We start from the raw sequence: 13841 nt of genomic DNA on the forward strand, positions 1-13841 counted from the left end.
CTAGAACTGGGATTTGAGTAGAGCTGGGATTTGACTTTGGCCTTAGACATTTAGTTTTATGAGTCTAAGCAAATCACCTAATCTCCCTTAGCCTCTGTTTCTTCATCTTCAAAATGGGGATAATAATATATTAATCATAGAATTGTATTTACAGACAATAAATTCAAAGTTCTTTACAAACTTTAAAGCCCCATACAAATAATTGCTATAATATTAACAAATAATTGCTATCATTATCAACAAGAATAATTCCATATTTACTATTCATTAAAATCTTTTTAGACCCACCTGGAACTCCTGACAGCATTGATGTCACCCGGGAGACTATCACACTTAAGTGGAATCCACCATTGCGTGATGGAGGCAGTAAGATCGTTGCATACAGTATTGAGAAACGCCAAGGAAATGACCGTTGGCTTAGATGCAACTTTACTGATGTCAGTGAATGTCAGTATACAGTCACAGGACTTAGTCCAGGAGACCGATATGAGTTCAGAATAATTGCAAGAAATGCTGTTGGGACAATCAGCCCCCCTTCACAGTCTTCAGGCTACATCATGACAAGAGATGAGAATGGTAAGCACTTTAGTTATTGATGCTATATGACTTAGAATAAGTCACGTTAGGCTGTTTATCTATAAAATGGAAATATCCCCCCCATTTTTAAAGGCTTCTTTGTGACAAATTTTATTTTTTTCCCTCATAGGCAGATGCAAATTTTTATTTAAATATATGCCTGTTAATTTCAATGTAACTTCATGTAGATAGTATGTAGGGAAAGATGGATAACTTTTAGTATTATAATTTCAGCCATCCTTTATAATGTTAATATTAATATATTAATCTATATTAACATATAAGACTTCATGGAACTAAAAGTTTTCTTTTCCTACTATTGTTTGACTCCCACTTGGTCACTGACATGACCCTAGTTCATATTTATTTCCAGGAGCATATTTAAACATATATAGATAATACAAAGAAAACTGAAGAACTTAGAAATATAAATTATTTTTAAAACCTCCACTATCTGTCTCTACAAATTTCATTTTTATTTGTAGATAACAGGTGACAAAATAGTAATGAAGGAAATAAAATGCAAATAATCCTTTTTATTTTACTTCCCTATTATCAAAATATTATTCTATACCACTTTGTATCCTATAGGTTGTTTTTTTTTTTTTTTTTCTTTCAGATTTTATAATCTAGTATGATGATATTTTGGTGAAATAAGCCAAATGAAGGAGCTAATTTCTTTTCTTTTCTCTTTTGTAGTTCCCCCAACAATAGAATTTGGTCCCGAATACTTTGATGGGCTTGTTATTAAGGCTGGTGAGAGCCTAAGAATTAAGGCTTTGATAAAGGGTCGGCCAGTACCTCGCGTAACTTGGTTTAAAGATGGACAAGAGATTGAAAAGAAAATGAATGTGGAAATAACAGATGTCCTTGGATCCAGCAGTCTGTTTGTCAGGGATGCCAATCGTGATCATCGGGGTGTATACACGGTTGAAGCCAAAAACATATCGGGCTCCACAAAAGAACAGCTTACTGTGAAAGTACAAGGTACTTATAAAAGCATATTCTTACTTTTACACCTCATGTGGTGAAATTGGTATTTTGGAATACTATTCCACTCTAAATGTGAAAACAAACATTAACTCTAACTCTGAGGATTTTTTTCCCTTTGTAGATACACCCGGAAAAGTAGTTGGACCAATAAGATTCACTAACATAACTGGAGAGAAAATGACGCTCTGGTGGGATGCTCCCCTGAATGATGGCTGTTCTCCTGTAACTCACTACACGATTGAAAAACGAGAAACCAGCAGGCTTGCATGGGCACTCATAGAGGATAAGTGTGAAGCCCATAGTTACACTGCAGTTAAATTAATAAATGGCAATGAGTATCAATTCCGTGTTTCGGCAGTTAATAAAATTGGTGCTGGCAGGCCACTTGATTCTGACCCAGTAGTTGCCCAAATACAATACAGTAAGTTCTCTCTTTTTCACTTAAGAACAAGACATGAAACAGCAATCATTTTTTTTAGCAAATGTGTCTAACCGGTTGTTCTTTTGTAGCTGTTCCAGATGCACCTGGTACTCCAGAGCCTAGCAACATAACAGGAAACAGCATTACCCTCACGTGGGCCAGGCCAGAATCAGACGGTGGTAATGAAATCCAGCACTACATCCTTGAACGGCGAGAAAAGAAGAGCATGAGATGGGTCAAAGTAATCAGCAAGCGCCCAATTACTGAGACCAGATACAAAGTTACTGGACTTACCGAAGGCAATGAATATGAATTCCATGTCATGGCTGAAAATGCTGCAGGAGTAGGACCTTCAAGTGGCATCTCAAGATTGATTAAATGTAGAGAGCCAGTGAGCCCACCCGGCCCTCCCACTGTGGTCAAAGTAACGGACACATCCAAGACAACCGTAAGCTTAGAATGGACCAAGCCCGTTTTTGACGGTGGGATGGAAATAATTGGCTACATCATTGAAATGTGCAAAGCAGACTTGGGAGAGTGGCAGAAGGTCAATGCTGAAGCATGTGTCAAAACTAGATATACTGTCACCAATTTGCAAGCAGGTGAAGAATACAAATTCCGAGTCAGTGCTGTCAACGGAGCTGGCAAAGGAGAAAGCTGTGAAGTATCCGGTACCATTCAAGCTGTTGACAGACTAACACCACCTGAACTTGATATTGATGCAAACTTCAAGCAGACTCACATTGTCAGAGCAGGGGCCAGTATTCGCCTGTTTATCGCCTACAGAGGCCGGCCTACTCCTACTGCAGTATGGAGTAAACCAGATTCTAACCTTAGTATTCGAGCTGACATTCATACAACAGACTCCTTCAGTACTCTCACTGTGGAGAACTGCAATAGAAATGATGCCGGTAAATATACCTTCTCTTTGGAGAACAACAGTGGAAGTAAATCTATAACGTTCACTGTCAAGGTATTAGACTCTCCCGGTCCACCTGGTCCTATTACCTTCAAGGATGTAACCAGAGGATCCGTTACATTGATGTGGGATGCACCCATCCTTGATGGTGGGGCCCGAATCCATCACTATGTGGTGGAGAAACGAGAAGCAAGCCGTCGTAGTTGGCAAGTAGTCAGTGAGAAATGCACTCGCCAGATCTTCAAGGTCACCGACCTCTTAGAAGGAGTTCCCCACTACTTCCGTGTTTCTGCAGAAAATGAGTATGGCATTGGCGAGCCATATGAAATGCCAGAACCAATTGTAGCCACAGAAGAGCCTGCTCCACCTAAGAGGCTTGATATCATTGATACAAGCAAATCCTCAGCAGTATTAGCTTGGCTTAAACCTGATCATGATGGAGGAAGCCGGATTACCGGTTACCTTCTTGAAATGAGACAGAAAGGCTCCAATTTCTGGGTTGAAGCTGGTCAAACTAAGCAGCTTACTTTTACAGTAGAAAACCTTGTGGAAAACACTGAATACGAATTCCGTGTGAAGGCCAAGAACGATGCAGGCTACAGTGAACCCAGGGAAGCCTTCTGTTCGGTCATCATCAAGGAGCCTCAGATTGAACCAACTGCAGATCTCAGTGGAATTACCAATCAGATCATAACTTGCAAAGCTGGAAGCCCTTTTACCATCGACATACCAATCAGTGGTCGCCCAGCCCCCAAAGTAACATGGAAACTTGAAGAGATGAGACTTAAGGAAACTGATAGGATGACTATCAAGACGACCAAAGATAGAACCACACTTAGTGTCAAAGAGAGCATGAGAGGTGACTCTGGACGTTATTATTTGACCCTTGAGAATACCGCAGGGGTAAAAACCTTTATTGTCACCGTCATTGTCATTGGAAGACCAGGTCCAGTTACTGGCCCAATTGAAGTCTCCTCAGTCTCTGCTGAGTCTTGTGTCCTTTCGTGGGCTGAACCAAAGGATGATGGTGGCACTGAAATCACTAATTACATAGTTGAAAAACGTGAGTCTGGGACAACAGCTTGGCAGCTTGTAAATTCCAGCGTTAAACGTACCCAAATTAAAGTAACCCACCTCACAAAATACAAGGAATACTCTTTCCGTATCAGTTCAGAAAACAGATTTGGTGTCAGCAAACCTCTGGAATCAATACCGATAGTTGCTGAACATCCATTTGGTAAGGAAAACAAATGTAATTTCTCAAAATGTCAATGTTAAGCATGGAATTTCTTTCCTGAATGTATTTCCAAATATAACTATTTTTTCTGTATTCTTTTTCTATAGTCCCTCCAAGTGCACCCACCAGACCTGAAGTCTATTTTGTGTCTGCAAATGCCATGGCTATCCGTTGGGAAGAACCATATCACGATGGTGGCAGCAAAATCATTGGATACTGGGTTGAGAAGAAAGAACGTAACACCATTCTTTGGGTGAAAGAAAATAAAATACCTTGCTTAGAATGCAACTTCAAAGTGACTGGCTTGGTGGAAGGTCTGGAATATCAGTTCAGAACTTATGCACTAAATGCAGCAGGTGTTAGCAAAGCTAGTGAAGCTTCAAGACCTATGGTAGCTCAAAACCCAGTTGGTAAGTGTGATATTGGAGGCGTCTTTGCTGTATTTTTGTTTGTTTTTTTAGGAATCACAGAACAATGTTTAACCTTATTTTCACATCTCTTCCAGATCCACCAGGAAGACCAGAAGTAACAGATGTCACTAGGTCTACAGTGTCACTGAGCTGGTCTGCACCAATTTATGATGGAGGCAGCAAGGTTATAGGCTACATTGTAGAACGGAAGCCAGTCAGTGAGGTTGGAGATGGTCGCTGGCTAAAGTGCAACTACACCATAGTCTCTGAGAATTTCTTCACTGTGACAGCACTAAGTGAAGGAGATACCTACGAATTCCGTGTATTAGCCAAGAATGCAGCTGGTGTCATTAGTAAAGGGTCTGAATCCACAGGTCCTGTCACTTGCCGAGATGAATATTGTAAGAAAAAGTCAAGTTCCTTCTTTTAAGTTATCACAACTTTTGTTATAAATTGTCAAATACTTACTTGGCTCTGTTTTACTTTTTGACAGCACCACCCAAAGCTGAATTGGATGCTAGATTGCAGGGTGATGTCGTAACCATCAGAGCTGGATCTGATCTTGTTCTCGATGCAGCTGTTGGTGGCAAACCTGAGCCCAAAATTATCTGGACCAAAGGAGACAAAGAATTAGACCTCTGTGAGAAGGTCTCTTTGCAATATACCAGCAAACGAGCCACAGCTGTAATCAAATTCTGTGATAGAAGCGATAGTGGAAAATATACATTAACTGTAAAGAATGCCAGTGGAACCAAAACCGTGTCTGTCATGGTCAAAGTACTTGGTGAGTATTTCTCAGTTCATTATGCATATTCTTTTATTACTGAAATTTCTACTGTGTGGGATAGTCTTTCCAGTATAATATGAAGTTCTTAAGGCAGGGACTATCTCAGTTTTGGTTTTGCCTCCTCAGTGACTAGTATAGTGCCTGAATAGAATAAGCTCTTAATAAGTGTTTGTTGATTAATTTATATCATTGTGCCTTTTTTCCTCCAGACTCTCCTGGTCCATGTGGAAAGCTCATGATCAGCAGAGTAACAGAAGAGAAATGCACTCTAGCCTGGACCCTTCCTCAAGAAGATGGAGGTGCAGAAATAACTCACTATATTGTGGAAAGACGTGAAACCAGCAGACTTAACTGGGTTATTGTTGAGGGAGAATGTCCAACCTTGTCATATGTGGTCACCAGACTCATCAAGAACAATGAATATATATTCCGTGTGAGGGCAGTCAACAAATATGGTCCAGGTGTACCTGTTGAATCAGAACCCATCATTGCTAGAAATTCATTCAGTGAGTATTAATCTTTTTGGCTATCATTCAGGACTTGCTGATTAAAATTCACTGGGGTCAAGGGGAAGGTGGAAAGTAGGCGGTCACAGAAATAGCACTGTATTTCATGCAAATTTAATTCTTTCTTTTTCATAAAATTATGAACAGCTATTCCATCACCACCTGGTATGCCTGAAGAAATGGGTGCTGGCAAAGAGCATGTCATCATTCAGTGGCAAAAGCCAGAATCTGATGGTGGCAATGAGATCAACAACTATCTCGTAGACAAACGTGAAAAGAAGAGCTTGCGTTGGACACGGGTCAATAAAGATTACACTGTTTATGACACCAGACTTAAAGTGACTGGCTTAATGGAAGGCTGTGAATATCAATTCCGGGTCACAGCAGTAAATGCTGCTGGTAACAGTGAACCTAGTGAAGCTTCCAACTTCATCTTATGCAAAGAACCTTCATGTAAGTTCCAAGAAATACCTATTAGTTCTGGTGAGGCATTCACTGTTTCAGAAAACTCATAGAAAGTAATGTTACTCCAAAAGCCATTCATTTAGAATAGCTTTAAATATTGCCCATGTTAAATAACTATAAATTTCAATTATCAGAGTCAAAAAATTGACATTTCTAAGAACAGTTGCAATTTTCCACTCCACGAGAAACCCAGAATATCTTGCCCATGTGTTTAGTGGTGTAGTGAAAAAAAGAATGAAAACTATGTTCTAGAAATTCCCCTGCAAACGAGTAATCCATTATTGTAAGGATAATTCTTTTTTTAATTGTGAAGAGGACAAAAAATGTCCCCGTAAGGGGCTTTAAGCAAGCTGAAGTCCACTATTAATAATACTATATGCAAAGTCATTTTTACACTATAACACAAAACAATCCAGTAATCAGTAACTTAAGATGGAAACATATTATGAGATCATATTCTTCTTACCATCTTTTCAGGGAGAAGGTTATATATCAGTTGAATCCTGAGATAAATTAGGAAAACTGTTTTGTTGTGCTTTCCATAATGGAGAAGAGGTGATAGAGAAATAATTTGGCTAATTGTATGCTAATTTGCTTTAAAAATGAGTTTGCCAATTGAAAAAAAAATTCTTTAATATTCTAAGCATCAGAGCTGAGCAATTTGATTTTCTGTAAGGAACAAAAGATAAATGTCTTGAAAAGATAAGGGGAAAAATGTCTTAACAAGTTAATATTTATTAAGTATCAAAGACAATAATAGGTGTTTTCCTCAGATGAACTAAAGAAAAACCCAACTGAAGGATATAGGGGATTTGTGAGTGCCCTAACACTCAGAAGTGTTAGAATAAGTTACTGAAATAGACAGGCATGAAGGACAAGCTAAATCAGCAAAGTATTTCCAATGCACTATATTTTCTGAGTTAAAAAATGGTGCCTTTTCTGCTACTTGGCTAGTCCCATTACAGAAGCTGAAAAGGATGATGTAGGTCTAAGAACCATTTTTTTTTCTCTCTTTTGGATTGTCATGGCCAAAGAATTCATCTCCAGAAAGTCTTACTACTTACTGGCAATGAGCTTTTTTTCCCTTACGCTGGTGCTTGGGAAGCAGACAGTGGGATACCAGGACCAGCATCCCAAAGCTTGTGCTCCTTTGAAAACCCTACATCATGCCACAATGAGGCACATAATCCTTTAAAAACTCACACAATCCAATACTAAACTAAAAGTGACAAAGAATTTAGCTATGAAAATTAATCATGCTCCTCATGTACCAAAGCACACTGATAATATCTGACATCATGAATTACAAATCCCAAGGGTTTACATAACACCTCTGCTCTTTTCTTCCCCAGATACCCCCGGACCACCTTCTGCTCCAAGAGTGGTAGACACAACCAAACGCAGCATTAGCCTGGCATGGACAAAACCAATGTATGATGGTGGTGCTGACATCATAGGCTATGTCCTTGAAATGAAAGAAAAAGGAACTGATCAATGGTACAGAGTACATACAAATGCAACTCTAAGAAATCCTGAATTCACCGTCCCAGATCTTAAAACTGGCCAGAAGTATTGCTTCCGAGTTGCTGCTGTAAATGTAAACGGAATGAGTGAATACAGTGAATCAACAGCTGAAATTGAACCTGTAGAAAGACTAGGTATTTATAACTTAACTTTTTTAAAATTTATTTTTTAAATTTAATAGTTTTAATTTACCAGATTTATGCATGGGTAACTTTACAACATTGACAATTGCCAAACCTTTTGTTCTAATTTTTCCCCTCCCCCCCGCAATGGCAAGTTGACCAATACATGTATAACCTAACTCTTTAATGGAATTATTTGTTTTCCAAATGGTTTGTAAATTAATTCATTTTGGTATTTGTCTTCCAGAAATTCCAGATCTTGAGCTTGCTGATGATCTGAAGAAAACTGTTACTGTCAGAGCTGGGGTTTCTTTGCGCCTTATGGTATCTGTGTCAGGAAGGCCAGCTCCTATTATTACATGGAGCAAAAAGGGCATTGACCTTGCAAGTCGAGCAATTATTGACACTACAGAAAGCTATACTTTGCTTATTGTTGACAAAGTTAATCGGTATGATGCCGGAAAATATACCATTGAAGCAGAAAACCAGTCTGGCAAAAAATCAGCAACAGTCCTTGTTAAAGTGTATGGTAAGCACTTAATTGATTTTTGAGTATTTTTAATGATAACTTGAAGGATCCTCCTACCTACTGACCCTCTTAATTCAAAAAAAGGAAAGATAAAATTATGGAGGACTATACATCACAGTAGATATTTTCTGAGGAAAAAATAATCAAATAATCCTGCAAATAGAAAGTAATATTCTTCTTTTAATGTTTTCAGATACACCTGGTCCATGTCCTTCTGTAAAAGTTAAGGAAGTATCAAGAGATTCTGTAACCATTACTTGGGAGATCCCCACTATTGATGGTGGTGCACCAGTCACTAATTACATCATTGAGAAACGTGAGGCTGCCATGAGAGCATTCAAAACAGTAACTACAAAATGCAGCAAGACACTTTATAGAATATCTGGACTTGTAGAAGGAACCATGTACTACTTCAGAGTACTTCCAGAGAATATTTATGGCATTGGAGAGCCTTGTGAAACATCTGATGCTGTCCTGGTCTCAGAAGTTCCCTTGGTGCCTCAAAAGCTGGAAGTAGTGGACATCACCAAGTCCAGTGTTTCTCTTGCCTGGGAGAAACCCCTCTATGATGGTGGTAGCAGGCTTACTGGATATGTCCTTGAGGCCTGTAAAGCTGGTACTGAAAGATGGATGAAAGTTGTAACCTTGAAACCCACTGTCTTAGAGCATACTGTTATCTCACTCAATGAAGGTGAAGAGTACTTATTTAGAGTGAGGGCACAGAATGAGAAGGGTGTGTCTGAGCCAAGAGAGATCGTCACGGCAGTAACTGTTCAAGACCTACGAGGTATGTGCTAGAAAATCTAACATGATTTAAAAGAAGAAATTGTTCAAAAGATATAATTTTTATATTATTAGCATAAATGCTTTAGAATGTTTTGCTAAATTGTTCTAAACTTCTTTTCTCCATAGTATTGCCTACAATCGATCTTTCTACAATGCCTCAAAAGACTATTCACGTCCCAGCTGGCAGACCCATTGAATTAGTTATACCAATTGCTGGTCGTCCACCTCCAACCGCATCCTGGTTCTTCTCTGGTTCCAAAGTGAAAGAATCAGAGCGTGTCACTATTGAAACCCATAGTAAAGTAACCAAATTAACAATCCGTGAGACCACTATAAAGGACACTGGAGAATACACACTTGAACTGAAGAATGTGACTGGAACTACTTCAGAAACCATTAAAGTGATCATTCTTGGTAAGTTCACATGATAGTTTTACTTTTCTCTACTTCTCTACTGTCAGAATTCAGTAACCCAATTTCACCTTGAAATGTGATGAAATTTGCTTTGCTTTTTCAGACAAACCTGGACCACCAACTGGGCCAATCAAAATTGATGAAATTGATGCTACCTCAGTCACCATTTCCTGGGAGCCACCTGAATTGGATGGTGGTGCTCCACTGAGTGGTTATGTGGTAGAACAGCGGGATGCCCATCGACCAGGCTGGCTGCCAGTTTCTGAATCTGTGACTAGAACAACTTTTAAGTTTACCAGACTCACTGAAGGAAATGAATATGTATTCCGGGTAGCTGCTACAAACCGATTTGGAATTGGCTCTTATTTACAGTCTGAGGTCATAGAATGCCGTAGCACCATCAGTAAGTTCCCCCTCCTCAATCTCTCCACTTTCCAGTGCCCATGCAAAGTCATGTATGAAAAAAATGAGGAATCCATTCCACTACACTTAGAAAATTAATAGACTTGTGTAACTAATCTCAAACATTTACAAAGATTTGAGGATGTCCGCTGAGGTTTTTTGTTACTACTCATATAAAAAATAAATTTTAGAACTTGAAGGGATCACCTAGTCATTTCCCAATTTAAAAGAAAAAAGGCCATTGAAAATCAGAGGGTGACTTGCCTATAATTACACAACCAGGTAGTAGCTGAACTGAGACTAGAGCATGTCTCCTGGATCATAGAACATGTTCCTGTTTTAATCTCAGAGGAGAGAAGAGAAGCATTCAGTCAGCAGCATTTATTAAGTACTATGTGCCAGGTATTATCCTAAGTGCTACACAAAGACAAAAACAAATTCTCTATCTTTAAGGGAGCTGGAATTCTAATGGAGTAAACAACTTTTCAAGGGTATAAATAAGAGGTAGACTTAGAAGGCAGGCACTGGCAGGCAGAGGTGGGGAGGGAAGGTAGGAGGAATCAGGCAGAGCCTCTTGAGGAAGGTGAGTTATGAGCTGAGCCTTGATGGAAGCCAGGGGCATAAGAAAAAGCAAATCCCTTAGAAAATACATCACAAGACAGTCTTTTGGCCATTTGTAATACTAACTTGAAACCATGGATTCATGAGAGTTTTAATTCTGTTATCTGTGTCTCTTACAACAGGTATTCCAGGACCTCCAGAAACATTACAGATTTTTGATGTCTCCCGTGATGGCATGACACTAACTTGGTGCCCACCTGAGGATGATGGTGGCTCCCAGGTGACTGGTTATATTGTAGAACGCAAAGAAGTCAGAGCGGATCGATGGGTCCGTGTCAATAAGGTAGCTGTGACCATGACACGTTATCGTTCTACTGGCCTTGTTGAAGGATTAGAATATGAACACCGTATTACCGCCATTAATGCCAGAGGCACTGGGAAACCAAGTCGTCCTTCCAAACCTGTGGTGGCCATGGATCCAATTGGTAAGTAATCTTAGGGTCAAAGTATCATAGATTGAGACCTCAAAGACCAGTTAGTCCAATACCCTTAGTGAGGAGATGAGAAAAAATGAAATTAGAGAGACTGAGTGACTTTTACGAGATTTCATAAATATGAGATATGGTATTTGAACCTGGGTGTCCTGAGTCTAGAGTCAGTGCTTTTTCTGCTGTACAAGACAAAGGGAAAACCAACAGATTTGTTTTAATAGATAAAATAAGTTTTATCAGAATGAATAATCATTAATATTTCATGTTTCAATAGCTCTTGGGATGTGTTTTGCTAGATGGTAGCAGGGTTTTGGGTTTAGTTTTGAAATTTCAGGGCCATTTCTTGCTCTATTTTGACGTGTGATTTTTTTTTCCCCTCAGCTCCTCCAGGAAAACCACAGAACCCAAGAGTTACTGATACTACAAGAACATCAGTCTCCCTTGCCTGGAGCGTTCCTGAAGATGAAGGAGGATCTAAAGTCACTGGCTACTTGATTGAAATGCAGAAGGTCGATCAGCATGAATGGACCAAGTGCAATACCACTCCAACCAAGATCCGGGAGTACACACTAACACATCTGCCTCAGGGTGCAGAATATAGATTCCGTGTCATGGCCTGTAATGCTGGTGGACCCGGGGAACCTGCTGAAGTACCAGGAACAGTGAAAGTCACCGAAATGCTTGGTAAGAAGTGTAATTAATTACTTCTTTGTACAAGTACCTTATCACTTTTTCATGCATAGATGGGCATTTGATAATGCTAATTTTTTTTTTCTTTCAGAATATCCTGATTATGAACTTGATGAAAGATACCAGGAAGGTGTCTTTGTAAGACAAGGTGGAGTCATCCGGCTCACCATACCAATCAAAGGAAAACCATTCCCAATATGCAAGTGGACTAAGGAAGGCCAGGACATTAGTAAGAGAGCTATGATTGCCACCTCGGACACACACACCGAACTTGTGATCAAAGAAGCAGATAGAGATGATTCTGGCAACTACGACTTGGTTCTAGAAAACAAGTGTGGCAAGAAGGCGGTTTACATCAAGGTCAAGGTGATTGGAAGTCCAAACACTCCAGAAGGTCCACTTGAATATGACGACATACAAGCTCGTTCTGTAAGAGTAAGCTGGAGACCTCCATCTGATGATGGTGGCGCTGACGTGCTGGGGTACATTGTCGAGAGGCGAGAGGTACCGAAAGCTGCCTGGTATACTATTGATTCCAGAGTTAGAGGCACATCTCTTGTGGTAAAAGGCCTGAAAGAGAATGTAGAGTATCACTTCCGTGTTTCAGCGGAAAACCAGTTTGGTATCAGCAAGCCCCTGAAATCTGAAGAACCAGTCATACCAAAAACACCACTGAGTAAGTCCACGTTTGTATTTCTAACTTTGTTTTTTACAGTGTTTGTACATCATTTAGAACAGTACCTAGGATATTGTGGGCTTCTCCCCTGTGCCTCTCCCTCTCTTCTCCTTCATTCCCCCAGCATCAGGAATTGTAACCATGTTCACATCATTTTTATTTTATTTTATTTTATTTTATTTTATTTTATTTTATTTTATTTTATTTTATTTTATTTTTGAGCTCCCAGTTTTTTATTTCTTTTTTTCCTTTTGTTTTTTATTAATTTTTATAATTATAACATTTTCTTTGACAGTACATATGCATAGGTAAAATTTTTTTTTTTTTACATTATCCCTTGTACTCCCTTCTGTTCCGAGTTTTTCTTCTCCTTCCCTCCATCCCCTCCCCTAGATGGCAGGCATTCCCATATATATTAAATATCTTATAGTATATCCTAGGTACAATATATATGTGCAGAACCAAATTTCACATCATTTTTAACAAAATACTTGTTTTGATACTTGTAGACCCTCCCGAGCCTCCCAGTAATCCTCCAGAAGTATTGGATGTAACTAAGAGTTCTGTTAGCCTGTCCTGGTCACGACCCAAAGATGATGGTGGCTCTCGGGTCACTGGGTACTATATTGAACGGAAAGAAACCTCTACTGACAAGTGGGTTCGGCACAACAAGACCCAGATCACTACCACAATGTACACGGTCACAGGCCTGGTTCCTGATGCTGAATATCAATTCCGTATCATTGCACAGAATGATGTTGGCTTAAGTGAAACCAGCCCTGCTTCTGAACCAGTTGTATGCAAGGATCCCTTCGGTAAGAAATAATCACGTTTTTGAAAAAGTTGCCTCAAATTTTCTTTTTCTTTTGGCAGATAAGTTTGACTTCTTTTTCAAACATTTTTAAACGTTTCAGATAAACCAAGCCAACCTGGAGAGATTGAAATCCTATCTCTATCTAGAGATAGTGTTACTCTTCAGTGGGAGAAACCTGAATGCGATGGTGGTAAAGAAATCCTTGGATACTGGGTAGAATACCGGCAATCCGGAGACAGTGCATGGAAGAAGAGCAATAAGGACCGCATTAAAGACAGGCAGTTCACAATTGGTGGTTTATTGGAAGCCACTGAATATGAATTCAGGGTTTTTGCTGAAAATGAAACTGGAATCAGCAGACCTCGAAGAACTGCCATGTCTGTGAAGACTAAACTGACATGTATGTATCCCTAAATTGTAAAGCCTTAGAACTGAAAGGGCTTAGTACAGTACATCCCACATAGTAAACACTTAATGAATGCTTGTTGTTGTGGACTGTAGAAGTCATCTACTTCAAG

The 13841-nt window shown here is 39.4% G+C and overlaps 1 protein-coding gene across 1 annotated transcript in view; it reads left to right on the forward strand.

The window, feature by feature from the left end:
• The window catches only part of TTN (titin), a 322669-nt gene that overhangs the window by 295875 nt on the left and 12953 nt on the right, over window positions 1–13841 (forward strand). Inside the window, 19 exon segments of the mRNA XM_074302990.1 lie at window positions 283–576; window positions 1276–1563; window positions 1691–1990; window positions 2080–4146; window positions 4254–4556; window positions 4652–4957; window positions 5050–5340; window positions 5553–5849; window positions 5997–6302; window positions 7667–7972; window positions 8208–8489; window positions 8683–9276; window positions 9402–9689; window positions 9793–10092; window positions 10835–11137; window positions 11525–11827; window positions 11925–12509; window positions 13019–13324; window positions 13424–13723. Of these exon segments, the coding sequence (XP_074159091.1) occupies window positions 283–576; window positions 1276–1563; window positions 1691–1990; window positions 2080–4146; window positions 4254–4556; window positions 4652–4957; window positions 5050–5340; window positions 5553–5849; window positions 5997–6302; window positions 7667–7972; window positions 8208–8489; window positions 8683–9276; window positions 9402–9689; window positions 9793–10092; window positions 10835–11137; window positions 11525–11827; window positions 11925–12509; window positions 13019–13324; window positions 13424–13723 (8019 nt within the window).

The sequence above is a fragment of the Sminthopsis crassicaudata genome, chromosome 3 (assembly GCF_048593235.1).
Source record: "Sminthopsis crassicaudata isolate SCR6 chromosome 3, ASM4859323v1, whole genome shotgun sequence".
NCBI lineage: Eukaryota > Metazoa > Chordata > Mammalia > Dasyuromorphia > Dasyuridae > Sminthopsis > Sminthopsis crassicaudata.